The 27,851-nt window shown below is 56.2% G+C and overlaps 3 protein-coding genes across 24 annotated transcripts in view; 1 reads left to right on the top strand and 2 right to left on the bottom strand.

Moving 5' to 3' along the window:
- Positions 1-8,970, bottom strand: part of TSC2 (TSC complex subunit 2) — a 34,007-nt gene extending 25,037 nt beyond the window's left edge. For 10 of the 19 annotated variants that reach the window (XM_079120283.1, XM_079120280.1, XM_079120270.1 and 7 more), the window contains exons 1-10: positions 8,907-8,968; positions 8,263-8,427; positions 7,076-7,162; positions 5,364-5,474; positions 4,279-4,423; positions 3,200-3,317; positions 2,667-2,715; positions 2,223-2,348; positions 1,816-1,889; positions 720-846 (exon numbers count right to left, since the gene is read on the bottom strand). In XM_079120283.1, coding sequence (XP_078976409.1) covers positions 720-846; positions 1,816-1,889; positions 2,223-2,348; positions 2,667-2,715; positions 3,200-3,317; positions 4,279-4,423; positions 5,364-5,474; positions 7,076-7,162; positions 8,263-8,400 — 975 coding nt within the window. In that variant the 5' untranslated portion in view covers positions 8,401-8,427; positions 8,907-8,968. Of the gene's footprint in view, positions 1-719; positions 847-1,815; positions 1,890-2,222; positions 2,349-2,666; positions 2,716-3,199; positions 3,318-4,278; positions 4,424-5,363; positions 5,475-7,075; positions 7,163-8,262; positions 8,430-8,582; positions 8,764-8,906 lie in introns of those variants that run through there. The other 9 variants (XM_079120275.1, XM_079120277.1, XM_079120276.1 and 6 more) reach the window with 4 other exon arrangements.
- A 104-nt stretch (positions 8,971-9,074) lies between these two features.
- NTHL1 (nth like DNA glycosylase 1) lies at positions 9,075-16,916 on the top strand. 2 transcript variants are annotated; one of them, XM_079120367.1, is made up of 6 exons: positions 9,075-9,232; positions 10,277-10,515; positions 11,363-11,533; positions 12,315-12,474; positions 15,249-15,354; positions 15,445-16,916. In XM_079120367.1, exons 1-6 carry the CDS (start codon positions 9,121-9,123, stop codon positions 15,566-15,568), a joined length of 912 nt encoding a protein of 303 aa, XP_078976493.1. In that variant the 5' UTR covers positions 9,075-9,120; the 3' UTR covers positions 15,569-16,916. The 2 variants fall into 2 exon arrangements, with proteins under 2 accessions (XP_078976493.1, XP_078976494.1); XM_079120368.1 differs by lacking the exon at positions 9,075-9,232 and adding an exon at positions 9,248-9,598.
- On the bottom strand, positions 16,360-26,848 carry NHERF2 (NHERF family PDZ scaffold protein 2). 3 transcript variants are annotated; one of them, XM_079120354.1, is made up of 7 exons: positions 26,473-26,845; positions 23,860-24,060; positions 18,821-19,000; positions 18,410-18,563; positions 18,291-18,334; positions 17,704-17,766; positions 16,360-17,486 (listed from the first exon to the last, which is right to left on the bottom strand). In XM_079120354.1, the coding sequence occupies exons 1-7, from the start codon at positions 26,683-26,685 to the stop codon at positions 17,328-17,330; spliced, it is 1,014 nt and encodes a 337-aa protein (XP_078976480.1). In that variant the 5' UTR covers positions 26,686-26,845; the 3' UTR covers positions 16,360-17,327. The 3 variants fall into 3 exon arrangements, with proteins under 3 accessions (XP_078976480.1, XP_078976481.1, XP_078976482.1); XM_079120355.1 differs by lacking the exon at positions 17,704-17,766 and having other exon boundaries at positions 26,473-26,848; XM_079120356.1 differs by lacking the exons at positions 23,860-24,060; positions 26,473-26,845 and adding an exon at positions 21,285-21,482.
- Positions 26,849-27,851: the final 1,003 nt, after the last annotated feature.

Raw genomic sequence — 27,851 nt, 5'->3', positions numbered from 1 at the left:
CAGGGCCCTGAAGTCCCTGCCTCCAAAAGGCTTGACCTGGGCAATAATTTGAATTTTGGGTCCTGGCATACTGGCATGACAGAAACTGAGAGCTACACCTCAGTTCCAGTGCAGATAATGAAGAAAGAACACACCCTGCACTGTGGCCACCAATAGAAGCAGGCACAGCAGAATGCCTGCAGATCAGAGAGCAGGGGACTCTGTGTAACCAGATGAGATGCAGTTTATTTGAGACAGGCTCTGACTATGTTGCCAGGCTGGCTTCAAACTTGCAATTCTCCTGCCTCAGTCTCCCAAGTAGCTGGGATTACAGGCTGCACCTGGCTAAGACACAGCTTGTCTGAGCAGCACTGCACTATGAAATGAGGACTGGGTGATGGCTCCAGTTCACCAGGGAGCCATGAGAGAAAAATGCAAACACAGAAAGTGCTCTGAATGACACCATGACATCAGCATCATCCAGAGAGGAGGTAAGATCACCATCCTGGCAGAACAGGACTGTCACTGGGAGAGGAGCGCTACCCCAGGGGCAGCACTAAGAGATGGAACTCATCAGAGAGAATGTTTGCTTGAGGCAAAACCTCCGAACTCTCCTAAATCTCACACCCAGATAACAAGCAACTGACTGGATAGGATCCTCCCCAGCCCCAGCTGGTAGGCAGGCCTGTCAGGAGGGCGCCCACTCTTGCCAGTTCACTGCAGCACAGAAACCCCATTACCTCATAAAAAGATGGCAACACGGATGTTGGGGAGTTCTTGAGAGAATAGAGTCGGTGGGCTCCCCAGAGAGCCATGCCCACAAAGAACACAGCTCCTCGCAGCAGTGGGGCATCTTCCATGTACGCTCTGAAAGCATTCCCCAGAAACCAGACATGAGCAGGGCCCCAGCCTGGCATGGGGTCCAGGGTGGATCTGGGCTCCAGTTATCCTTGCCCTTGCAGCTGGGGAAGGGCCAGAAAATGGGCAGGGAACACAGGCCAGCAGCAACAATGGCTCCTTTGTGACTCTTTCAACAGCCAAACACTGCTGATCATGCCATGAGCCATCGGTCATGCTACGTGCAGGGACACAGGATAAGAGAAGCTTGTGACACCCACAGTATAGTGGGAGACAGAAGCCATAGAACCACACACATGCAAAGCAAAGGACCCTAGGGCAAAAGCTACTCAAGGAGACCAGAAAGCTGATGACCACGCCAAGGCTCAGAGAATGACAAGAGAGGCGTGGCAAAGGTCAGGGGAGACAAGAGGTGGGGCTGGGCCAACCAGGACCTTGCTCTACAGGGAGAAGAGCTGTCCTGAGAGCACTGTGGTCTCGGGCAAAGAGTGAAAGTGGAATCTATTAGAAAAAGGTCTCTCAGCTCCATGTGAAGAATGTACTTCAGAGGATAAGATGGACATGAGGGAGCAGCTGAGCAGTGATGGTAGTGGGAGTCCAGAGGACAACATGCAACAGGGGGTACCTCGCAGGCAGAAGCAACAGGACTTGTAATGGTCTGCCTGTGGGGTGAGGGCAAGGGAGATGTCAGGTTGACAAACCAAGTGTAGCCTTTTAACAGGGTGACTGAGCAAGTCACAATGGAGACATCTAGGTAGAGGCAGAGGCTCTGAGTTCAATTACAAACTTTCTGATTTGTCCAGCAGGAGAGGATGAGAGAACACATACCATGTGCCTAGCTTGAGTGGAAACTCCTAGAACAGCCACCAAAAAGGAACAGAAAAGCCCCAACTTTGTCCACACCACATAAGTGTCAGCACAAGCAAGTGTCCAGCTGGAGGCTGTCCCTCAACCATCACCCAGGCCTGCCACACTTGCCTGTCTTCCATGATGCGGCACATGTTGTAGATGGCACTGTGGCCCAGGTGGGTGCCCAAGAGGTTACGCATCAGCTGGGGGACAAAACATACATCAGAGGCATTGGCAGGTATGTATCCCAGCCCTGACAGGGGAGCCCTCTGCTTGTCTTGCACAGTCAAGGTTCTGCAGGCAGTTCACCCTCATAAACACAGGCAGGAGACCTCTCAAAACACACCCAAACCCTGGCCTCAGCTCAACTGCCTGGGAAAATGCCACTGAACTGCTCTTAATGGGCCACCATTGCATCACCCCAAAAATAGATGTCATTCACTGAAGACAAAATGGCCCGCCTTGTTACAACATGCACTGGGAATGGGACCTTGTCTGGAAAAGGACCTTCCAGGACCATGGTCTCAGAACCCCACCTTCCAACAAGGCTCACAGAGCTCCTTGACGTTGATAGTACGACAGAGAGTGACGATGAACAAGGGGAGGCTCTCGGCTGGCAGGCAGTTGTAGCAGACCACCGCATCCAGCACCTGCAGGGAGACCTACAAGAGGGAAAAAGGGTCACACCAGTGGCCCCCAACTCCCACACTCCCCCTCACTGCCCAAACAGCCTCCTCAGAGCCACAGAGCAAGCAAGTATGTATCCTGGAGGCACTCCTGTGCTCCATTACTGTGGGGCATCAACACCACCTGCCATGATCCAAGCTACAACTCCATGACAAATGCCACCCGACTGTCCTGACTGCAGCTCAGAGTGGTCAAGCAGTCACCTAGGCCACACAGCCAGAGAGTGGCACATAGGGTATGACCCCAGAGTCTCAGCCTCCCAGAAATAGCCCCTGAAGAAGGGAGTCACTGACCTCTATGTCCACAGAAGACACAGTACGGATGCAGAGGAGACAGATCATGCTGTGGAAAAAGTGCCAAAGTCAGTTCAGAGAGCATTTCCCCGAAGGCCTAGCATCTGATTTCATTTTTTGGTCCCTTTGAGATACTGGTTTTGTAAGCAGCTCAAACTGCCTTAGAATGCCTGTTTTGTGCCAGCCCCAGGCCCTGTGCTGAGTGTTCACACGAATGAGACAAAGCCATGTCATAATGGACACCAGGGGATGTTTTGAAAAACTAACAACAAAAGGAGAGTAACCAGAGCCCCAGGAATGGAACAAGAAGGCACATCTACTTCCCATTTCTCCATTTGTTCAAGTGCTTCCTCCCCTTTACTTGCCCTGCAGAGCCAGACTGGAGTCACAGCAGTGGGAGTCACAGAATAGCACTAAGCTCTTCTCTTTTCATTTTTACACGGAACTAGGAATCAAACCCAGGGCTCTGTGCAGGCTACACAAGTGCTCTACACTGGGCTACACCCCAGACCTCATTCAATCTTTTGGCTTACTGAACCATGGATGCAATATATTCATCGAGGTAGCAGCTGTTGAATTTGACCAAGTTCACAAGCACCAGAAGGAATTCTGAGGTTAAGCCAACATCCATCCACTGCAGGACAAACTCCGCTGGGAAACAAGAGGAGGAGAGCAGTTTGCTGAGAAGCCAAGGACATAGTTCCTCCTCATCTCCCTTCAGGAAAATGAGTATGAATCCCATTACTGCTAGGCAGCACACCATCAGTCCCCTTGAAGCAACAGGCAGACCTCCTTACAGAGACCCAGTTCAACTCTGGGGGACTCAGCAAGCTGGCTGTGCATGGACACAAATTCACCAGCTCCAAGGCTGCCCTGGGGTTGGAGCCAGGCAGCAGCAGGACAGTGTATTTAACACTCAGTGCCCAACATCACTGCAGGGGCATAAATATCACAGGGGATATGTTCAGGAGGTGGGTACCTGGGCGTCCCCCAGCCCCATCAAGTGTTTCTAGAGGGAGACACAAGCACACACCAGCCATTGAACCTTAGATAGAAAACCTGACAGGACTCCCTGTCAGCACCTGTCCTGGAGGCAGACCAGCCACTGAGGCCTATTTCTGGGCATCAGAACAGGAAAGCCTCAGTCAGTTTTACTTCCTACCCTGTTCTCTTCTCCCCATAACGGGGACATAAAGCCTTGAGACTGACCAAAAACCTCTACTGACTTAGTGACAGGAGGAGGTAAGCGAGGAGGGTAGGAGGTCAACCAATGGTGGTGAAAACCCAGCGAGGCTTGAGAGTGAGCAAGAAACAGGACCCTGGTGCTCTGGGTGAGCAGGTTGACAGCACCCTTTCCCAAAGACAAAGATGGCCCAACACCTGCCAGCTTTGAAGGATCCTTCTAAGTCCCCAAAGACTTCAAGTCAGTAGATCTGGAGTGCAGCCCAGGAATCTGTATGTCTAATAAGTTCCCCTAGAGACTCCAGACCCAGGTGAGTCCCTGGAACCACCCCCACAGAACTACAGCATGCCTCCTGGCCCAGGTCCCTCCTCATCCCAGGTTAGATTTAATCACAAGGCCAGAGAAACCTTAACTCAGTGTGGCACCCACCCAGTTCTTCTTCCAAGTAGGTGATGTGTCTCCCATTGTCCGTAAGGGCCTTGAAAACTTCCAGCCTTTCATGGAGGTCTTCATTGGAGGGGTAATCCTTGATGACCCTAAAGAAGAGGGCTCTGAGGACCCCCAAGCGGTCACCCTAAAGACAAAACCATGGAGTCAGCAGAACTCTGCCAGGGCCTCCCACACAGCCAAAAAATACAGCAGACACCAATATTATGGGCCTGGTCTATGTTCCTTCCCCTGGGAACACCCTGAAAGATGGGCTGGAACATCAGTGGGCTTGGGACAGCAAACCAGACACACAGGCTGGTGTGTGTGGCTTCCCATTTTATCAGCAAGCACACACAGCAGGGACAACACAGTTCTGCCTTCACTTGGCTCATGGCCCAGGATAGATACACGAATGCTCACATTGTGAGGACAAAGGCACTACAGCCCCAGGGGAGGTGCAGCCGGAGTGGAGGTGCCTCTTTGAGCAGTTGAGCCACAAAAGAAAAGAGTAATCACTAGAGCCTTTCAGCATAAGAGGCTTGGATGCTCAAGGGGCAGCCAAGATGCTCATGGCGGAGTGCCATGAGCAGGGGATGGGACCAGGGAACTGGGAGGCAGAAGCAAGGTAACAATGGCTGTGCCAATTACTGCTCCTAACTTTCTACATGTACTACCTTGCCTTTCTTTTTTCTTTTTTTTTTTTTTTTGAGGGGTCTTGGGGATTGAACCCAGGGTTTTTTGCTACTGAGTTACATTCCCAGTTCCCCTTTTTTGAGATAGGATCTTACTAAGTTGCTGAGGCTGGTCTCCAATTTGCAATCCTCCTGTCTCAACCTCCACCTCCTCTGTATGCATAACTGAACTGCCCTGTTTTATCCCCAGAACACCCAGAAGAAGGTACAGTCACCATCCCTGCTCACAGGTTAAGTGGAAGCCCAGGTGGCTCAGACAGCAATGGTGACACTTGGATGACCACATGTGCAGTCTAGCTCCAGCACCCCTGCTGACCCCCTGGACCCCAAACCTGGTGCTCCGCAAAGACAGGAGCCCGAACATCAGGCAGCCTGTCCAGCACTATCCATTACCTGCCCCTGTACAATGGCCTTCAGCAGAGCCAGCACTGCATGTCGAGCCTCTGGTGGCCGCTCTGGCTGCAGCAGGTCTGCAACAGTCTTCCAGAGTGCTTCCACTGCATGCTGCCACCAGCAAAGGGGGGAGAGCGGTAAGAACCTGGCCCTCAACGCAAGAACAGCACCATGCACAGGACAAAACAGAACAACAGACTCCTGACTCAGACCCAGTTCAACAGCCCACATTCCATGCACATCCTGCAGCCTGTGAGTACTCCAGGCCTCAGAGACACTTCACACTGGAGCAGGTCCCTCTAACAGGCCCCAGGTTGCAGGCTGGTGGAAGGAGGACAGCAAGCAGACCAAGAAAAGTCCCGACTTCCCCAAGACCAGCAGGGAGACCCTTGCAGAAATGCTCAGAGTCCGGAGGAGCGTCACCGGAAGCTTCAGAACCAGAAGTACAGGGTGGGCCCTAGGCCTGTGCCTGACCCAGAAACCCTGCCCCATGGCTTTCCTCCATGTGAACCTACCACTGTGGTCCACTCAACAACAAACCCTGGTAGGAGTTGCTAAGGAAGAAGTCCATGTGGTCTCCTGAAGTCTGCTCCTCGCACCAATTCCTACCACCATGGGGAATTCATTCCTATCCCGAGAGTCACCAAGACTCAGCCTCCTGCAAGCCCAAGCTAGTTCAAATGTTACCTCTCCTTCCTACATGAACTGTGTCTCTAATCCCTTCACCAGGGCTTTCTCCCTTTAAGTCGGGGGCTAAAACATCTCAAGATTTTTTTTCTTTTTCACAGTACTAGGGATTGAACCTAGGGCCTTGCACATGCTAGACAAGTACTCTGCCACTGAGCCACACCTCACCCCTTTCTTAGATGCTTTGTGACCAATATCCCAACCAACTCAGAATATACTGAGACCCTCACCACCTATGTCACATTCACAATACTCCTATCAATGTAACCTGAGCTGCAACACAGATGCTGAGCCTATGGACCATCCCAGCCTCTTAGACCTATTTACCTATTCACATGATGTTCCATACCTACAGGGGCAACTTTCTGAATAAGGGTGCCTGCTTTTTACATTGATCCTTGGTGACATGCAGCTTATATGTCTCAGATGATCTGTTGAAGATGTAGCCATCACTTCCCTTAGCAAATGAGTCCCTTATTGAGTCTCACCCACAAACAATGGGCAAGGCCAAGGAGCTCTAGAGTGCTCTACAGCTACCCTGACCCCCAGAATGACAACCACCCACTCTGTCCACTGCAACAGAAGAGCCTGGAAATGTTAGCCCAAAATAAAGCTGGTTATGTTTGTTCTGTGAAGCTGCCTATCGCCACCAGCAGGTCAGCTCTCCCAAGCAAGTTCCAAGCCAGGGTGCCTTAACATGTCCTCTGTAAATCCACAGCTTTCCCAGCATTCATTCCTTCACCTTCCCCTCTTCTGAGTGTTACACAAGAGGATGAGTAAGCACACATTTACATTAACACAGGAAAAGCCTATTCCCTTTGCTTCCCACCATGATGAGTCTCTCAGGGTTGTACTCAAGACATTTCTAAAATTTTCCCCATCACTCAGATGCAAGTTAAATTTCCCTAAAATGGTGAAAATCCTACCATTACAAAGCTGTCAACCATGCTCCTAGAAAAAGCAAATTCAAGGTTTCAAAATGGTCAACATGCATCTCTCCAGTCGCACAAATGAAACAAACTTACCTCTTCAAATTTCTTAGTTTTTGCAACTTCACAGATCTGTCCTATCACCCGGATGCGATTGTTGAGGCCACATTCAACACTCAGTTCCTTGAGAGAACAAAGAAAGAAAAGGGGCCAGCACTCAAAGGACCTCCTTAACTGCCAATCACAAACCATCCTATGCAATTTCTGGCCTGAAGATCTGTTGCAGATCTTTATGAAATCAGGACCTGCTGAAGGGCTTATTACTCTACCTTAGTGGATCAACAATGGGCAACTTTGTTTTTCCTAAGTGCAAAGTTTTTATGGAGATAAAACTAACACAAAATACATCACTGTAACAATTTTAAACTGTGCAACTCCAGCCTCGATACATTCTCAATGCTTATAACCATCTCCACTAATTCCAGAACATTTCTATCATCCTAGAAGGAAAGTACATACCAATATTTTCCTCTCCTTACCTCTGGTGAGCACTAAACTACTGTCTCTACACATTTACCTTCTGGACATTTTATATGATGGGACTCACATATCCTGGGAACCTCTGTGACTAGCTTCTTTCATTTAGCATGTTTTCAAAGTTCATTCATGTTGTAGCATGTCAGTGTTTCATTATTTCTACTGCTGAATTACACACTACTGTCTGGATGTATGTTTTTATTTACATAATTTATGAGTTAATGAGCATTTTTTAGTATTTCTGAGTGAGAAACTTTACAAGTACAAAAATTCATTTACTTTTGAGCAAGCATGGTGCCAGGCATATATAAGGATGGGGATGTGGGTGTAGTTCAGCAGTAGAGGGCATGTTTAGCATGTGCTAGACACTGGATTCAAACCCCAAGACACACACACACAAAGAAAATAAGAACCTACTTTTCCTAGGAATTCACAAATTAGCAGTTATCCCCTGGCTATATCCGTAACTACCTATGAATGAGGAGGTGAAGTCAGGCCATATTAAGTAAGTTGGGTTTTCTTGCATCAACATCCAAATTCTTACACAAGCATTCTAAAGCAGGTTACCAAGATCCAGACTAAGCATCCTGAAGAAAGACATATACATATGACTTCTGAGAACTAGAGACGTGACCCTGTGCAGAAGGTCACCAGCAACTCATCTCCTACAGAACATAGTGAAGGGCCACCCAGCCTTCCTTGCACTTCCTACTCGGAGGGCAAAGACAGGCAGCTCGCTCACTCACTCTCAGGATTTCCGCTGTGATGATAAACTCCGTCTGTTTGCCTTCTGCGGATCTAGGATTTGGCCGTGGTGTTCCCAGTCCCAACAGAATCTTGAACTTTTCCTTCAAGCCTGAATCTTTGCTTGCCGGCTTGGCCATGGTGGGCAGGGGTGCACAAGATGACTCCTCTGCAGAAGAAAGACATTGGAGACACCTGACAACAGACAGCTCCGCCCACCTGCCCTGCTGCTGACCTCCAGACGCCCAGACCCTAGGTCTCTGGTGGGCATAACCTTTCTCTCCACAACCCCTGGGGACAACTCAACCACAGCCCGTATGACCGGGTCACAAATAAGCCCGGGAGATTCAGGTTTGGTCTAGCGAGTCGCCGGGGTGCAGGGGGCGGGGGCAGCTGCCGCGGCATCCAGGGAGTCCTGACGCTTGCCAACCCCCGACTCCCGGCGCGGAGGGAGAGCTGTGGCGGAGACATCAGAGGCCTCCGGAGACCCGCTCGCACCGCCATGACTTAAAGCCAAGGAGCGCCTGCAGCGCCGAGGCCAGGCTGCGCCGGGCGCGGCCCAGGCCCGGGCACTCGGGGCCCGCCTCCCGCAGCGGACCGGCCACACCCGCGGGCGGGAAGGAGTCGGGCGCCACGAGCTTCTTACCCCGCGCGCCTCTCCCTCGCGGGACCGCCCGCGGCGGACAAGGTGCACACCCCCGGCCCCGCGAGCCGCCGCCGGAAGCGCGACCTGTACTTCCGGGGGCGTGGCAACGCCGCGGGCCTGCGCGGAGCTTGCCGGGAGCCGTAGTTCCGGGCGCGCGCCGAGCACAAAACGGGGCCGCGGAGGCCGCCGGGAAGGGTAGTCCGAAGGGCCCGGCATGAGCGTGGGGTTGAGGATGGTGACCCGCAGCCGGAGCCGCACTCCGCGAGCCGGGCCACGCGCGGGTGGGGAGGAGCCCGCGTCAATCCCGAGCCAAGAAGTGGCGGCAGGTAGCGCCGCGCTCGGCCGCGCCGCGGGAGGAGAAGGGGAGCAAGGGGGCCAGGGCTGCAGGCGGGACCCGCTCCCAGAACACCGCCAAGCCTGCAGGCGCAAACCCCACGTGCGGCCCTGAGTCTCCACCTTAGGCCTTGACCAGAGGCTGGGGTCGGCAGTACTGGGTTCTGGGCGCATCCGCCCCCGCCCAACCTGGTCCCGAACTGGAAAGTTCCAGTCCCACCAGCCTGCTGCCCCGGCACGCTCCACTTGCACCAGACTGACCGTAGGGCACAGCGGACCTGTGCTCTGAGCTACTTCCTTTCAACCAGGCTTGGTGCCAAGAACACACCTAGCCAGAAGTCTTCTACTCTAAGTGAACGGTGACTCAGAGAAAACAGGAAAGGGCGTGGCATTGTATTTGTCCTGTAGCAGTTAAGGACCTACTGTGTGCCAAGCAGAGGACTCAGCGAGACTAACAGGCCCCTGCACTTCTCCCGCTGGGACTTCTGCAGAATTGGCCTGAGTAGGATTCCCACAGGCAACAGGGTAGTCCAGGCAGAGACCCTTTAGGATAGAGACATGGCAGGGGAAACTGGTGCTGTGGGAGCAGGCAGGTTATGATGCTTTCAGGGTTGGTGGAGATTTGAGCCAGGAGAATTTGGAGTTCAACATGAATGCAAAGGAGTTCTAAAAGGGAGTGACACTGTCCAATTTCAGCATTAGAAAGCTCTCTTGGCTGTAGCTTAGAAAACATAGTTGGAGTCTGGGGATGTAGCTCAGTGGTAGAGAGCATCCCTATAATGCACAAGACACTGGGTTCCATCCCCAATGCCACAGAAAAAAAAAAAAAAGATGATGACATACTGGGGTTATGGTAGATGTTCCTAGTCTTGCTGTGCTAACTGTGTGCACTGTCAAGCTGTGGTGCCCTGCCTGCAGAGGGCAGAGCACCCTCACTTTGGTAGATGAGAAGGGAGGAGGGAGTCAGCAGATAGGCAGCTCCTTTAAGGTACCCTCACCTGTGGCCCCTGCATGGGACTGAGTGACACCTTTTGCAGAAGGAAGAAAAAGCCACAGGCCTGTGAAGTATCGGCAGAAGCCACAGAGGCTGCATGTGGCCTATGAGGCCTTGGATGGTGAGAAAGGTGAGGAGGCTGAGCCCCTCAAGTTTCCTGCCTGGGAGCCCCAGGGATGGCAGCAGCAGCTAGCCAACATCCGCACCATGAGAAGCAAGAAGGATGCTCCTGTGGACCAGCTGGGGGCTGAGCACTGCTATGATCCCAGTGCTCCTCCAAAGGTAGGCAGGGGACCCATCTGCTCAGGTGACTCCCTTCTCTCTCTCACTTTTTTATTTTTTAATTTTTTTCAAGTTGTCAATGGACCTTTACTTAATTTATTTACATGTGGTGCCAAGAATTGAACCCAGTGTCTCACACATGTTAGGCAAGCGCTTTACCACTGATCTACAACCCTAGTCTCTACTCCCCTCTCTTCTAAACAAAGAAGATGCTTGCTTCATCTCACATTTCTGGCAGGGGACAGCCTGAGACCTGACAGTTCTTAGCTGTTACCCTCCCCTACAGGCAGCTCCCTGGGTAATGTACCAACTGGTAAGAGCATTGGGTAGCATCACCTTCTTCATTGTGGCCACTCAGCTGGTCAGAGATACCTATGGCTTAGGGCCTTGTGCTCTACTTTCTGCTGGGCACAGTGCTGATTCCCAGGGGTGTCTGGTGATGTGAAGGAGAGAGTTCTTTATACTTGACTGGCCTAGTACCTGGGGCCTAACCCAACCCGCATTCTCATCCCTACTCTACTGCCTGGGGACTCAGGAACTTGAATCTTGTCTGCCTAACTATAAAATGAATAGTATTGCCCTCAGCAAAGCAATAAAAATAATAATCCTAGTTAGTTGTTGTTGAGTAATGACCACCCAATACAATTTCAAGTACTTTGATAATTTATTTGATTTTCACACTGATCCTGTGAGGCAGATAGTTATTCTCCTTGTGCTATAGGTAAGAAGACAGGCACCACATACACCCTGTAATAAGTAAAGGTGGGTAGAGGGCTTGGTAGGGCCTGGCCCCCCAGGGGTGCTCCCGTGACCTTCCACTAACCGGTCCCTGTCATTGCACAAGCAGGTGCGGAGGTATCAAGTGCTGTTGTCGTTGATGCTCTCCAGCCAAACCAAAGACCAGGTGACTGCAGGAGCCATGCAGCGGCTGCGGGCCCGGGGCCTGACAGTGGACCGCATCCTGCAGATGGACGATGGCACATTGGGCGAGCTCATCTACCCTGTGGGCTTCTGGAGGGTGAGCCCAGCCTATGGTGAAGGGGGCCTGATGGCACTGACCACAAGCGCCCCTCATGCCATAGACTTGCTGGGATAGGGGGCTGTACTGTGGGGCTGGTGCCTTGTCCCTGGAGTTCCTTGGCCTTTCCTGTTTGCCCCTGCTTCCTTCCTCCACCTCCCCACCAGCTGCCTGCCCTGCCCTTCCTCGCCTTCCCCTTTGTTTACTCTAAGTCTCCCTGGAGTGAATCAACCCCCTCTCCAGAGCCCCAGAGAGGCTGCTCCCCCACCACACAGAACACTGGATGGTGGGTGGGTGGATCTGTTGAAAGTGGCTCAGTGGGTGGAGCTGCTTCCCCTTGGCACTGGCGTGGGCCGCAGTCTGTCAGACAGGTTTTAAATAGTCCTCTCTACTTAGGATGGGAACCACCCAGCTGGCCCAGCAGCTGGTGGGGGAGCCCTGGGCTCCAGCTCTCCTTCCTGAAGGCCCAGGTGCTACCAAGCCCTGCTCCTGGGAATAACTGGTCTGCTCCTCCTGGCCTGGCCTCTCAGGGGAATGCCAAGGCAGAGGGACCCAAACTGGACCACACATATATGTCATTGGCCTATGTGGGTGGGAGGTAGGGACTAGGACGGCTTTGGCCTGCCTGCTGCTGCCCTTGGCTCCTTTCCCACCTGTAGGTGGGGAACAGGTGCCTCTACCTGGATCCTGGGCAGGTGACAGGCAGTTCTGGGCACTTGTGTGTCTTCCCCAGGCCAGGCTGCATACTCCCTCAGGGCTGATCCTCCCTGCCATCTTTCAGAACAAAGTAAAGTTCATCAAGCAGACCAGCGCCATCCTGCAGCAGCACTATGATGGAGACATCCCAGCCACTGTGGCCGAGCTGGTAGCACTGCCAGGCGTTGGGCCGAAGATGGCACACTTGGCTATGGCTGTGGCCTGGGGCACCATATCGGGCATAGGTGAGTGGCACGAGCCACAGGGAGGGAGGGGCCAGGCTCCAGGTTGGCTGGCTGCTATTGAGTTCCCCACATCAATCCACGTAAGCTCTAGTCTCCTCATCCAGGACCAAGCCCAAAGGGTCAGAAAGGTGTTTGCAGTGCTAAGCCAGCCAGCCCCACCCAGAAATGGATATGGATGGAAGGAGCTCACATTTGCTGAACACCTACTGTGTGCTGGACTCTGTAAGGGGCCTTGGAGCTAGACACAGGCTTATGGCACATGCTGGGGACAGTGGATAAGTAAGGCCTCACCTGGGATGGAAGTACTGCTGTGGAACCTGACCTGGGCTGAGGGCTCTGGGAGGATGTCAGCTGAGAGCTTGGGTAAGGCAGGATTAGCCAGGCCAAGAGAAGGAAGCACATTCCAGACAGAAGGAACAGTGTCTGCAAAGCTGTGAGGTGGGAGGTTTGGGGAAGGCAGTGGGGCTGTTTCCTAGAATTGGTGGTGGACTCGGGGGTGCCATTCCTGGTCCTTTTCCCAGGTGTTGCCTCCTGGCACTGGAGGTCCCTCTGTAGCTAGGTGAAGACAGGACTCCACCACCCCAGAGCAGCTTTCTTCTATTTTTGGTACCGGGGATTGCCGATGCAGGCTTGAACTTGTGATCCTCCTGCCTCAGGCTCCCGAGCCCCTCAGGTTATAGGTGTGCATCACCCATCCAGCATGGGCTGCTTTCTTGAAGCTTTGTCCGGGGAGTTGGGACTCCTACAGCAACAGGGCCCAACCAGCCCAGAAACCAGGGTTTGACCCCATCCTCTGGATACCCCCATTCCAGGCTTCTCTGGAATGCCTGTCCAGCCCAAAGGAGTATCCTCTGGCAGGTTTCTTAGCTGCCAGTGCCTCCCAGCACTTCCAGGAGAGTAAGAGGGCAGCTAGGAGCCCAGGGCTTTGGTTGGGAGCTAGTGACCACCTGGTGAGGCTAGAGATCAGCAACCCCTGGAAGAGCCAGGCCTGGGCAGGAGTGTGGCAAAACCACCCCCCCAGCCCCACCTCCCAGTGCCACTGCAACCTCTCAGCAGACACTTGAGCTTATCTGGGTACTGTCCTCAGCTGCCCGTGTCCCAGGAGTAGTACATTGTAGTTGGGCACTTATGTGGGGGGAGGGCCTCTGCCCATGGCCCAGACGGGGACTGCTTTGGAGCAGCAGACAACAGTCAGGAGTATTAAAATGCTACCCTCTCCGGTTGCCTGCAGGGAGACCCCTGGCCTACCTTTTTGGGGAGGCAGTTATAAAGCCACAGCCAACCAAACTTAGTGGTCCTCACCTGTGATCCCGGCTACTCGAGAGACTGAGTGGGAGGATTTCAAGTTCAAGGACAACCTGAGCAACTTAGGCGCTGTCTTGAAATTTGAAAAGGCTGGGACCCAGGTGCAGTGATGCACACCTGTAATCCCAATAACTTGGGAGGCTGAGGGGAGAGGATCATAATTTCAAGGCCAGCCTGGGCACCTTAGCAAGATCCTAGCAAAATAAAAAGAGCTGGGGATGTAGCTCAGTGGTAGTGCACCCTAGGTTCAATTCCCAGCACCACAAAAAGTGAAATAATTTTAAAATGAAAATCCAGAGCCGTGGGGTCCAGGAGCAGGTCCCAGCTGTGCCTCTCCCACCTGAGCAGTCTTGGGTCAAGTACTTGGCCTCTCTGAGCTTTGACTCAAAGCTGGTGAAGCAGAAACTCTCAGTAATCACACAGAGGTACTGGAGTGCTGGAGTCTCACATGTGATGTCTAAGGGGCATGATCACCTCTGTGTTACAGGATGGGAGTCCTTAGCCTTCATGCTATGCCTGCCCTCCAGGCAGGTAGCAGCAAGACAAGGGAGCTGGTGCAGGGATTGGCTTTCACTGGCAAAGTCTTGGAGAAGCAGGGCCATGGCTACTGCTGCCAGATAGCTGGGTGGAGGCCTGGAGCCTAAGCTGAGCCCCTGCAGTGGCCAGCTGACAGGAGCAGGGCCTGAAGCCCAGGTGAACTGCAGCTGCAGTCGGCAAGGCTGCCCTCCCTCTTCTATCCCTGACAGCTGTAGTGGCAGTGCCCTCAGGCCAGCCTACTAGGCCAAGCCACTGCAACGCAGCCTGGTGCCTGCAGCCAGTGCTTGGACAGGGAGATAAGGCAGAGCAAGCAGGGCAAGGCCCTTCCTGGGCCAGCCCTCAGTCCTGGGGAGGCTGCAAGCTAAGAGTGCACATGGTTTTTGTTTGTTTGTTTCTTTGTCTTGTTTTGTGTGCTAGGACCTCCTGCATACTAAGCATGCCTCTACTGCTGACCTGTACCCCCAGAGAGCGCACACTTTGGAGTAAGAATCCTGCCCAGCCTCAGCTTCTTCCTTATAAAGACTGACTCAGCTGAGGCTGGTAGATCATTTAGTGCAGGGTCTGAGCTCTAGCAAGTGCTGGACCCACTATCTGTTACCATGTTGGGGGGATACAGGGCCCACAGCAGACACTGCCCTACCTCCCCAGCTATACCAGGGTTGGTGAGACTGGGTCAGCCCAAAGCAGAGAACCTCCAGGCACTCCCAGTGATGGGAGGGATGCCTGAAGCGGTTGCCTGCACCCCTTCAGAGGACTCCAAGCCCAGCAGCTGAGATATAGCAGCTGCTCTCAGACCTGCAGCCAAGGTCCTGCAGTTCCCACCTCTGTTCGGAGGCCTGGGGACTCAGCCACAGGATGAGTGTGGGGAGGGACAAGAGCACAGTCTGTCTGGCAGAGTGTGACCCTCTTCACCCGGCCCCATTTCCAAGTAGCAGTGGATACACATGTGCACAGAATTGCCAACCGACTGAGGTGGACCCAGAGGCCAACCAAGTCCCCAGAGGAGACCCGAGCTGCCCTGGAAGAGTGGCTGCCCAGGTAAGGCGGGGGCGGGGGGGGGGGGGGGGGTCCCTGGAGGCAGGGCCTTCCTTTTCTCCCTCCTTGCTAACCCAGCTCCTGTCCCCACAGGGAACTGTGGAGCGAGATCAATGGGCTGTTGGTGGGTTTTGGCCAGCAGACTTGTCTTCCTGTCCACCCTCACTGCCAGGCCTGCCTCAACCAGGCTTTGTGCCCCACTGCCCAGGGCCTCTGAAGGTTGTGGGGCTGTGTTGCTTTGGCTCCTGTGAAGTGTCTTTGCTTAGGAGTTTGGGGTATAACCTGTGTAATAAAGTGTGGAGGTATTCACACTCACGGTCTGGCTGCCTTCTGTCCCTGAGGTATGAGAGCAGGCCAGGAACACGTGTGCATGAGGGCACATACACATGTGTCTGAAGCAGGACTGCTTAGGAGGCCATGCTGTGTACTTGGGGAGTGCCAGGAGAGTAGCATACATAAACCCAGGAGGGAGGAAATGGTAAGTGCCAGCTGCAGCCAGCTGCTGGGAAGCTGCTAGGGAAGCCTCTTTGTGGCCTGCACATTCCTTCACCTGCAGGCTACAGTCCTCTCCACCCAGACTCCCCTGCTCCTCAAAGAAGTGCTCCCTGAGAGCTTCTGCTAAGTGCCCAGCCCCCATGTATACAAAGCTACCTGCCTGAGCCACCAGAGACCCAGGCTTAGGAGCCACAGGGTCCAAGGTTTGACCTGTGTGTGCCTGCTGGAGGTGGAGGGACCTGTGCCAGGCAAAGGGGAACTCATGGGATGGATGTCACAGGCCTGGATGTCCTCACAGGGGAGGTGAAGGGAATCTGTGCCTTGCCAGATGGGTGGACATGGGCCTAGAATGTGCCACAGGGGGTAAGACAGGACAGGTCTTAGAGGTGTGGAGGCCCCAAGTGGGATCAGGAGCTGAGAGCAGCAGCCCTGACTGCAGCCCCCACCTCTGGGTCCCCTAGTATGGTCCTCACTCCTCCACCCGTCAACCAGAGACTCAAGAAAGACACAGGGTTGAGGCAAGGCCTGTTTATTCTGAGTGCGCACGTGCGCTATGGCTTACAAGGCAGACAGCTGGGCCGGACAGTTGGTTCAGGGGTCCAGGGCACCAAGGAAAGGGCAGAGTGGACAGGATGTCCCTGGGAGTGGACACCAGATAGAGGCCTGGCCCAAAAGCCCAGGGTTCTTCTAGGAGCAGCTCCCGCATGCCCATAATCCCCCAGGCCTGGGAGCTATGGTACAGGAAGAGGGGCCTGTCCAGAGGCTGCCCTGCCCCTCCTGGGGGCTTGGGGCCTCCATCCTCGGGCCCCTTAGCCCAGGCCCTGCACCCCAGTCTCTTGGTGACATGGGGACAGTGCAGGGCTAGCTGGGGGGACCTGGTCTACTGACTCCCCCCACTCCAGGGAGGGTAGGGACGAGGCAGAGGGGACAGTGCGTACAGGCACATCCTGCCTCCCTCGCCTTTCCCCCAAACCAGCATGAGCATAGCCTGGAAGCCCCTGGCTTTCTGTCCCCTAGAAGTCCCTGGGCTCCCATGCAGGATGGTGCTGCTGAGGGGGTGGGGAGGAAATGTTTTGCAGAAAAAGGTTTGTTTTATTGCAATTATTTAGAGAGAGAGTCCCAAGGGGGGTGGGGGTGGGTCTCTGGAATTAAGTGGAAACATGTGTGGAGCTGGAAATCTTTTTTGGAAAAAAAAGCAAAAACACAAATTCCTTCTAGTCAGCAGGCCTGGGGCAGGACAGCAAAGTCCCTCAGCCACGGTCACACTGCCCTCTCTCTCTTACTGTCTGTATCTTTCTCCCATTTTGCTGCAGCAGGTTCCAGCACCTGGCAAGGAATGGGCAGGAAGGGGCTAACTGGGGCACAGGTTGGTTTCTGGGGGTGGTGAGACTACCCTCCAGTCCACTAAGGCTTGGGGAGCTCTGGATGGGGCCTGAAGTCCTTCCGGGGAGGCCCAGGGGCCAAACAGGCAGGAAGGGGGCTCAGAAGTTGCTGAAGATCTCACGTTTCCGGTTCCAGTCCATTTGTGGTGCCCGCTTGTTGACACGTGTGGCTCGAGCCTTCTCCTTGGCCTCAGCTGCTGTAGGGCTCAGGTGAAGTCCGCTCTCTTGGAAGGGGTCCCGCTTCCAGGCACTGCCATCCTGGGAGTGGGCAGGATGCCAACAGTGAGCCCTAGACGGTTGCCATAGTTGGGCAGTCTTCCCAGGGACCTCAAGCCAGAGGATGCTTGGTGGGGTGGGGCAGCAGGTTCAGTAGGCCTTTCTGGAAGTGGTGGCCCCACTGCCCAGGCTGATATATCCACAGACACCCACCCACAAGGCTCTGGCACCCCATGTGAGAGCATAGCAACAGAGTTACCTCAGTGTCCTTGTCCGAGCCTGGCAGGTCGCTTCGGGATGAGCATACTGAGCCACCATTAAGCTGAGAAACCAAGGGCAATCATGGCCTCGGGGACCCTCCCACCCCCGGGAGCCACACGCATGCATGTGCACACTTGCACACACAGCATAGCTGCATCTGTTCCTCTTTTGGCAGTAATAGCAAGTCTCCACCATTGTGAGGTCCACCTGGGCACTCAGGTGTGAACAGGCAGATCGCCACTACTTGGGAAGGGCAGCTGTGGTGTGGGAATCAACCCCACAAGCATCACCTGGGGTGAAGCCAGGACCAGCTTCCCAGGAGACGGGGACTAGTAGCTAGATGGTGCCAGGGAGAGGGAACACAGAGGGAGTGGCCCTGGACCATGGGTACCAGCCCTTCTGTGTGACTGGGGCATGGCACTGACCCAAGAAGGGATCCACAGTGCATGTTGAAGCTGAGCGCCTAAGCTAGACTTGGGTCTCACAACCACACCTGCTCCGGGGCAGAGATCTCTGGGGAAGGGGCCTCCATCAGGCCCGGGAACCCAGAGATACTGCTGTGGTTGCCTGAACCCACCCTCTCACCTGGGCAGGGCTGGTCCCGTTGGTGACTGGTGATGGCAGTGGACCTGTGGGGACAGCATGTCAGTGGCTTTCCAGTTCCCACACTGACCACACCCTGCACCCCCAGGGTGGAGGCCCACCTTCCACGTGCTCCTCAGTGGGCGTGACCCGCAGACGCCTAAAGTGCTCATCTGTCTCAGGGTCCACCACCAGCAGCCGGGCCTCGTCCTCCCGTGCCTTGATGCTGGCGACAACTTCAGCATGGCGCAGCCCCTCCACATTCTGCCCGTTCACCTGCCACCATGACAGGGTCAGCATGGCCTGAGGGGCCCTGCCAGCCCTACACCCAGCCAAGTGTGCCATCAAATATTCATCAAAGCCACCACCAGCTGAGCCAGCAAGAGGAGTGCCAGCTCAGGTTCCCAGTGTCTCCCCTATTCCTGCAAGGACTTGGGGTCCAGGCAGGGACACACACACACACACACACAGGGACATGCAGACATACAAGGACAAGGACATTCAGATACACACTAAAGCCACGGGCAGGGTACCTCAATGAGCCGGTCCTGGGCACGGAGGCCAGAGTGGGCAGCAGGTGAGCCTGGGTCCACAGAGCGGATGTACTGACCAGGCCGGGACTTGTCACTGTGCAGATTAAACCCATAGCCCTGGGGTCCCTTTCTCAGGTGGCAGAGCCGAGGGCGCAGCTCTCTGGGGGGCCCGTTGACATCCTGTAGGCATACAGGACACAGGATGAGGCTCTGGCCCCAGCAAACTCACTGGGTCCCCGCCCATTATCCCAGTTCTGAACTCAGTATGGGGGCCCAGTGGCAGGCCCCAGATCTCAGTGACAGTATTCCATGTGCCCAACAACTCAGTAAGGCTGCCTATGACTGAGCTCTAGGTGAGAGATCTTGGGCAAAACTTCAGTTTCCAAACTGATCTGATGGCAGAGCTGCTTTGCAGGGTCCTTGGGAGAATCCATCCACTTGAGGTGACCCTGCACACTGGCGGGTTGGAGGACGAGGCCAGGGGATGGGATGGCCATGCCCACAGGCCTGCCATGCTCCTGCTCGCCTGACTCCCCCCCGCCCCCAGGCCTGGAGAGCTTTGTTCCTCTCCTAAGCCCGCCGAGAGGCTGGCTGGGGTGGTGGCACTGGTGCTGTGTTTGCTTTCACATTCCATCCCCCTGCCCCCGCAACAGGGCCCAGAAGGAAGGGCCGGGGCTGGGGCCGGGGGTGAGGCCCAGGGCCTGCCCCCTGCCAGTGACACAAAGTGCTCAGGATACACACAGGGAACCCCCACCACCGCCACAGGGCCCTGCCTCACTTTACCTCTGGCATCCTGCAGTAGGGCTCTGGGCCAGGGGCTGTGCAGGCAGGGGCCAGTCCAGTGACCCCCAACCCAGACCCGGCCAGGGGCCAGGGCAGTGACTGTAGCACCGAATGGCCAGCGGCTGCTGGTGCTCAGTTACACATGGCAGGTGGGCGGGGATCAGCTCGGGTTTCTGAGGACTTGTTCAGGTGAGAGTGTGGTGGCTAGAGGATGCTTACAGGGTCTTTCCCTCACCTTCCACCTTCCAGCTTGTGATATCTCCTAGGGACCCTGGAACAGGCTGGGGCCCTCAGATCTCAGGGAAGGTCTCTAAGTCTTAGGTACGTGTTCCACTGCAGCCCAGACTGCCCCCTGACCACTCCAATTGCCTGGCCTTGGAGCTCACACTGAACCCCAAGTCTGATTGGGAACATCTGTCTGGGCAGCTGCCCAGCTGTGGGAGCAAGTGTCTGTGTAAGGTGCTGCCTTCCCCTCATTCTGGAACACCCTCTTCCTGCCCAGCCTACACCCACTCAGGGTCCCTTCCCTGACCCCAAAGCCTGGCCAGTCCCCTTGTCTGGATCTCCTGCCCACCCTCTGGATCCTCACTGTATGGCCACCATCTGCTCCTCAGTCCCCCAGGGACTCAGCCAGGCAACATGGACTGAATTCAGGGGTGCAAGGCTCCTTTAATTGCCAGGACCCTGCCACAGACTCATCCTCTCTCCCAGACACATCCAGAGGTACAGGGGTGGAGCCATGGGTCAGGACCTTGCCACTTCCCCACAGAGATGCCCCTCAGGGACTCTGTCAGAGCATAGCCTGGGGCAGCCAGTAGACTAGTTTGCAAAGGAGGGAGGGAAGGAGCAGAAAGGGCAGAGCATGGAAGTGTGACATCACTGTGCGTGGAATGGGAACACGGCTCAGTATGCAGAGCCAGTCACACCCAAGCTCACACAAACCCACTGTGTGGACAGAGCCTCACACAGACAAATGCAGGGCCCACAGTGTTGGTCTCTGCAGTCTCTTCCCACGGCCTCTGCAGTGGCCTGCAGGGCGGGGTCTCTCAAGGCCCCCAAACAGGAAGCAGGATTTGGCAGGGTAGCCAGGGCCATAAGGCCACATCCGTGTTCGTGGGGCCATTCTGGTCATCCCCCTGCCTCACTCCAGAGCAGCAGCCTCACTGCACAGGCCAAGAGGTTCATCCTAACAATTACCTAAATCCCTCTCGTTAGAAGCAGGGTTCAAGGGGCATCAGTCTTGGCACCAGACCCTCAAGTGGAAGAACTGCAATCGGGGCCCCAGCTGGCAGCCTGCGGGGTAGGGGGGGTGGCTACAGAGCAAGCAGGCGTGGGGGGCCGTGAGCAGTGGGAGGGGTGCATTGCTGACATTCCTCCCTGCCCTGGCTCCTGCAGGCTTCCTGCCGCCTCCCGCCAGCCCTCTGGCTCCCACAGGCTCTAAGCCTGATGGCGAGAGCTGGACAAGCCCTGGTCCCCACATCAAGCCTGCGACCAGACAAAGAGGCTGACATGGGGCTACCCCAGGAGCCAGGCTGTGCCCCCCAGATGATGACTCACCAGCCCTGGCAGAGAAAGGCCCCCATTGTTAACTGAGGGTCCAGCCTATGTACACAAGGTCCCCAAGTCCCCTTTCCATCCCCTGGGGTCTTCACAGCCCAACCCTGCCCCTACCCTACCTGACCTGCACAAGCTCCCAGGGTGGGTTCTGTGGAGGGGCTCCTGGGGCCCGGGCAGGTGGTGTGGCATTCCCGGAGCGGGCCATGAGAGGCGGGACAGGAGTGGCAGGCAGCCGGCATCTGGCCTGGAGTGGCCTGAGCTCTCGGGCCAGCCCAGGCTGCCACCCCACTTATCTACCTCCTGCTGTGGCCCAGGTTCCCAGGGGATGGGTGGGGACATGGGGGTTGAGTCACTTTGGGGAATGGGGTGGTGACCAAGCCCCCTCCCCTGCCAAGGCTCCAGCCAGGCGCTCTCCCACCCGCCTGTGTTTCCGTCCCAAGAAAGGAAGGAAGGAAGCGCTAGGAGGCCCTGCCCTGCTCCAGGACCCAGGGCTGGGGAGACAGATGCAAGGGAGGGAAACAGGTCAGTCCTGCTTTGCTTCATGGGAGTGGAGACAGTAGCAGGACTGAAGCCCGGAAGCCCTCTTACAGGTACTGCATCCTGCACCTTGCAGCCACCTGCAAGACCCAGTCACTCTTACTCAGGGTCTGTCCTTGAAGTCCTCCAAAGGGACCTAGGAGCATGGCTGGGGATGAAGAGGTGGAGGACCAGGGTCTCACTGCCTCCCTGACCCTGGCACCACTAGCCACCCTATCTGGGGCCATCCCTGTCGTCACTGCTAGGATCAGCTGCACTGCAGCTGCAGCCACCCCCGGCCCGGTATGGCCCAGGGCTGAGTCATCACTGATGATGCCTGTACCCCTCCAACGGAGGGACAGACCACACTAGTGTTCTCCCCCGCCCTGGCCTAGGACAGAGGACACTGAGTCCCAGAAAGGGTACGTGCAGCCCTCATCTCCCATGGGGCACCAGGATGGGACCCCACCCTGCACCAAAGCAGATACACACCTCCCAGATCTGTCCCTCTGCCACCAACCCTTCAGGTTAACAGTGCCCTCCCAAGCTCCCTGCACCAAAACCAAGTGGGCAGCCTCCAAGCCTGGCTTGCAGAGATCACATGAGGCTCCACTCTTCCTTCCAGGGGGTGACCCTGTCCCTCGGGTTCCCCTGACCTCCTGGAGTCTCTTCCCCAGGCTTCCCCATCTACAGAAGGACCTGCACCCCCCCTTGTTCCTCTAAAAATATATTCAGAGGAAGCCCCCTCCTAGGGTTTCCTGCAGCCCCCAGAGCCTGAAATAGCGAAAAGGGGGAAGGTCCCACCCAAGGACAGGGTGCCTCAGCCACCAGATAAGGCCCGAGGGCGGATTTTTCCACAGGAAGGTGAACTCAGCCATTTGTGTCTAAATCAATGGACAAATGCCTGGGGTAGGGGTGGGGGGGCTTCCTCTGGAGGGAGGAGGGAGAAGGTGCCTGGGAAAGAGGGAGACTCCCATCCTCAGCTGGAGAAAGGCAGGCCTGGGACCAAGCTGCCCCCTGTAGTGCCAGCCAGCCATCAGCATGGACTCTCCTGAAAGACTGCTGACCTTTGGCAGTCCCAGGACAAAGTCGACTCAAGTGCCTCTAGCACCTGCCCTTGAGTCCCAGAGAACAAAAAGCATCCCATGGGCCCCTGGCCCCGGCCTTTGCCCAGGCTGGTCTTTCCATTAGGAATGTCATCTCCCCGCCGCAAGCCAGGCCCCACAGGGTGCGGCTCACAAGCACCGCCAGCTCAAGTAGGTGACATTTGGGAAAGGGAAAAGGCAGATGTCAAGATCCCCTTCACACCCAGAAACTGCGTCTCTGATAACCCCACCAACCCTAGAATAGTGGTTCTTAAAGCAGGACACAGAGAACTCCTGACTTAAATCTCTTAAAGGAACTTGTTTAAAAAAAAAATAATAATAATAATAATAAGGTGGGGGAATGAAGGACAATAATATCAGGGCTTCTAAAAGGCCTAACGAGACAGTTGCAGGCCTTCCTCCTGGCCTCAAGGTGCTGTCCAGGTGGCTACCTAGGAGGAGGAGCAGGCCCTCCCCTGTTCTTTCCCAGATCTCCTACCCTGGAACAGGGTTAGGGATGAGGGGAAGGTGCTACCCAGTATGGGCACAGGGGAAGAGCAACTGGGGCTCCTAGGTGCCCTGCTATATCTGGGGGAGGGGAGGAGAGGGTCCACCCTAGAAACCTCCTGTGAGACCCCACCAGGATTCAGCATCAGATGAACAACACTGCTCAGGGCCGAGCAAACAGCCCAGCCCCACCCAGGCTGATCCCCTAGCTCGACATGTTCTCTGTTCCTCCAACTGCGGCACAGCCAGCAGAGCAGGCCAACCCTGCAGGCCTTCACAGCACACACGGACTCCTCGGCAGGACAAGGACAGACCTGAGCAAGCAGAGAGCTGGGCACACTGGATCCAGGAATGTGCTAGCAATTGCTTCCAGGGTCCCTCAGCCACTGGGCTGAGGGCAGAAAGAGTAGCCCCAGTGGCCCAGAGGGCAGTCACAAGGGCACAGATGGTGGGCACTGGAGCAGAGAAGGGTTCCCAAGAGGCAGAAAAAACAGGCTTGTGGAGATTACCAAAAGTAAGGGCTGTCATCAAGAGCCCAAGATGGTGGCCTGGGAGAAGCCAGTGTGGTCCTGTGGGCAGAGCCCACCTTACCTTCTGGCCAGCATCGGTGCTGAGGCTACCTGCTCGTGTCCAGTCAGGCTTTGGCTCCCAGGGGTCACGGGCCGGTGGGAGGCCTTGCTGGGCCATCTCCTCAGTGCAGGTCAGCTGCCTCCGGCGGAGCTCCTCATCCGTCTCCTTGTCCACCACCAACAGCCGGGTCTGCCCTTCCACAGCCTTGATCCTCTGCACCACCTGGGGTGGGGGGGTGACGGGAATGGGGTCAGTGAACAGCAATCTGGGCAGCACATGGACAGTGGCACCACAGGCTGGTCCTGGCTCATAGGCCGTTATGCCAGGGGTGGGTGGCTGGACCAAGAGGCCAGCAGGCTCCACCCCCCACCCCCAGGTTCCAGCAGCTCCCTCCCTCTACTCCCAGGACTCCTGACAGGTCCACCCAGAACCTCGCCCTCAGCCCAGGGTCCTCTCCAGGAGGAGCTGTGAAGAAGCTGCAGGGTGCAGCTAGGGGGTGAGTCTGTGACAAAGACCACTCAGCTGAGCTGCAGCTTTCGTCTTGTAGGTGTGTGTGTGTGCTCACGTGCATGCATCTGTTTCAGAACCTGCCTCTCTCTCTGGGTTTGGGGGATGGAGGTGTCTCCCTTGGTCCCACTGTGGTTGTGCCTAGGCCTGTTTCTGTCTCTTGGCGGTGAATTGTGGAATGCAGCCCTGTCTCTAGGGCTCCCTTCTCCTCCATGACCATGGACCCATTCCTGCTGGTCCTGTGGAGAAGGGAAGACCTGGGTTTCTGGCTGAAGTACCTACACTCATCCTGACAAGATTTCAGCCCCAGCAGATGAGGGGGATGGGCAGGTGCATCTCTGGGACAGATTTTTTTTTTTACAACTGTGTCTAGGTGGGTGCCTGTGAATTATGGTGAACACACAGGTAGTCATGGAGTATGCAGGGTGTCAGTGTGCACCCATGGGAAAATGGGGAGCACTCACTGGCACAGGGGTAGGAAGGAGAACAACCCTACCCCCTCTCCACAGTCTGGGGGCAAACAGACAATGCTCCCACCTCTGCTCACTGAGCAGATGCTGACGGATAGGAAGGTGTGATCTAGGCCCATCTTCGCCAGGCCCCCCAAATCCCTTCTCTGTCCCCATGATCCAGAGAGAGGCAGGAGGAACCCAGTGATCTGCTGCTTTCTAACATTCATCCTGGATGGGTTACCCACATCCCTGAACACCAGGCTCCTCATCTGTAAAACGGGGGTTGCAAGCCAGGCACAGTAGCACACGCCTACATCCCAGCAACTCAGGAGGCTGAGGCAGGAGGATCACAAGTTCAAAGGCAGCCTCAGCAACTTAGTGAGACCCTGTCTCCAAATAAAATAATTTAAAAGAGGGGGCTGGGGGTGTGGCTCAGTAGTTAAGCATCCCTGGTTTAATCCTTGGTACAAAAAAAAAAAAAAAATGTGGGTCATGCCTATACTTCCTACCCTGAGGTAGTAGGGAGGGTTCAATGTGGTTGTGTGTGTGTGAAGTTTCTAGAGACTAGCAACCCAGACACCTTGGATGAGCAGGTGTACTTGGGGCCAGGGTGGCAGTGAGAGCTAAACAGAGGCAGGGTGCCAGCTCTGCCAGTCCCTCCCCTGCCTGCTGGACCAGCCCCCTCGTCCTGACTTCCACCCTTCTTTGGCAAACAGCCATATCCACTTGATGCTCTGGGTGGAAGGGAGGATGGAAGGCAGGCTGGCAGATGGATAGACAGTGCCCCTGGGTTCAGCTCCTGTCTCAGCTAAGATGACCAATCTGTTATCTCCAAACCCCAGGACCCACCACATAGACAGGCCATCTGAGGGACACAGAGGACCCAGAACAAAACGGGTAGAGGGAGGCTAGACCCCAGTCAGGGTCTGAGGTGGTAGATAAAGACACTAGGGCCAGAACCTTCAGAGGAGAACCTGGCTCCCTAGGCTTCCTCCCGCTGCAGGAGGCAGGGGCTGCAGCAGTGACCCTACGGGGCAAAGCAACCTCCAAGGAACCAAGGAATGTGCTATCACCAGGGCCTAGACCATTGAGCCCACCATATCTGGCCAGGATGCACGCTAGTACATGGACTACAGACACTGGCCAAGACACAGCCAGACGTGCGTGTGCACGCACACAAACATCCGGCGTTCAGACATGTCCACCCAGCCATAGTCCAGCACTGTCAGACACACAGGTGTACCTTCACTGTGACTCCTCCCCAGTATACATTGGCAGACAAGTGCCACACACATGCATGGCCCCAGAGACCTGCATACACCCACTCACAGAAGAGCACTTATGCCCAGTCACCCCAAGGTGCCTGAACCCCCAACACATGGCACAGGAAGCCAAAGCCAGCTTAAGGAGCAAAGGAATGAGGGAGAAGAGCCTGAGCAGCCGCAGTGGGGCCCCTCCCTGCCAGGATGCCCCTCCACCGCGGGTGCAGGACTGAGCTTCCCAGCCAGGAGGCCCGCCAGGCCACGTCCCCCGCTCCCCACGGGAACCCACTCGAAGACCCCAGGCGACCCCCAGCAGGCAGCGTGGAGCCGGGGGTCGGGTCTCTGGCACCCGGGCCAGCGCTGCGGGGACGCGCCCCCCAGGAGGGGGCCGGGGGCGGGGCGCGGGTACCCACCTGGTGGTGCGTCTCGCCCTCCACGTTGACGCCGTTGACCTCGACCAGGCGGTCCCCGGCGCGCAGCGCGGCCGCCTCCGCTGGGGAGCCCGGCTCCACGCGCCGGATGAACTGCCCGCGGCGGCCCTTCTCGCCGTGCAGGTGGAAGCCGTAGCCCTGCTCGCCGCGCACCAGGCGGCACAAGCGCGGCCGCAGCGGCTCAGGCGCGGCCATGGCGCCCGCTGCCCCCCGGCCCGCCCCGGCTGGCCACGGCGCAGGCAGGCGGGCGGGGGCGCGGAGGCGCGGGCGGCGGCGCTGGGGACCCGGAGGCGGTCTCAGCGGCTCCTCTCTGCTCCAGCCGCCTCGAGCTCCGGCTCCGGCTCCGGCTCCGGCTCCGGCTCCGGCCCGGGCCCTGGCCAAGCTCCGGCTGCGGCGCCGCCCCCGCGCCCGCCCCTTCCCCGCCCCCGCCCTGATCCAAGCCTCGCTGGCTGGGTCCCTGCCTCTGCGCCCCGTCGGCCCGGGGGCCAGCGGGGCGCAGAAGGCCCGGGGCACCCCTGGGATCACCCGGACCCCTCCTGTCTCGCCTCACTGCAGCACCTCCCCACCGCCAGCACCTTCGCCTTCTATTCCAGGGACCTTTATTGGACACTTGTATGCAGCCGCACTGAGGCAGGCTCCTGAGATGGGGAGCAGCTCAGAGAAAAAGTCCCCAGGCCGTGGGATCCCAGGAAGGGACCAGAAAGCATGGACCGCAGCCCTCTCCCCACCCCACAGGCCCTCCAATGCCTGCTCCCTCCCTGCTTTCCGAGTCTAGAGCCCATCTGAGTCCCTCCATCTGCCAGGACTGCCTTGGCCCAGCAGAATCCCATGATAGTACTCCGAGGCAAAAAGAGGGGGGTTAAAGTAACAGGGTGGCAGTCCTTCCCTGATACTGGAGGCTGTGACTGGGTGGCTGCTTGGCCTCCCCAGGTCATGTCTGTGCTGTCTGCCCTGCCTGGAGGTTAAACGCCCCTCCCAGACACACACATATACACACACATTCTCTGCCTTAGGGGACATTAGCTTGGCTGAGACAGAGCCGGTCTTTGCTGCCTTCCTGCTGACCTGACATGACCTGCACTGAAGACTTTGGCCTCTGAACTCTGGGGCTCTGGTCAGATGCCTACATTAAGCAAATGCAGGCAGGTCTCCTCTCTCTTGCCCCAGCCCTCCACCTTCCCTGGACAGAAGAGTAATAATTGCATGAAGACTCTCTTATGCTTCCTCATGCTTCTCAGAGTACAGTTTACCTGAACAACCCTAGATGACCCGGGCCATTTTACAGATCAGAAAACTGAGGTCTGATGAAAGAAGAGACCCATACAAGGTTCCCCAGCTCCACTTGGGCCCCATGGCTTTGA

This window comes from Sciurus vulgaris, assembly GCF_902686455.1.
Source record: "Sciurus vulgaris genome assembly, chromosome: 18".
Lineage (NCBI taxonomy): Eukaryota > Metazoa > Chordata > Mammalia > Rodentia > Sciuridae > Sciurus > Sciurus vulgaris.
This window is presented reverse-complemented; position numbering and strand designations above follow the sequence as displayed.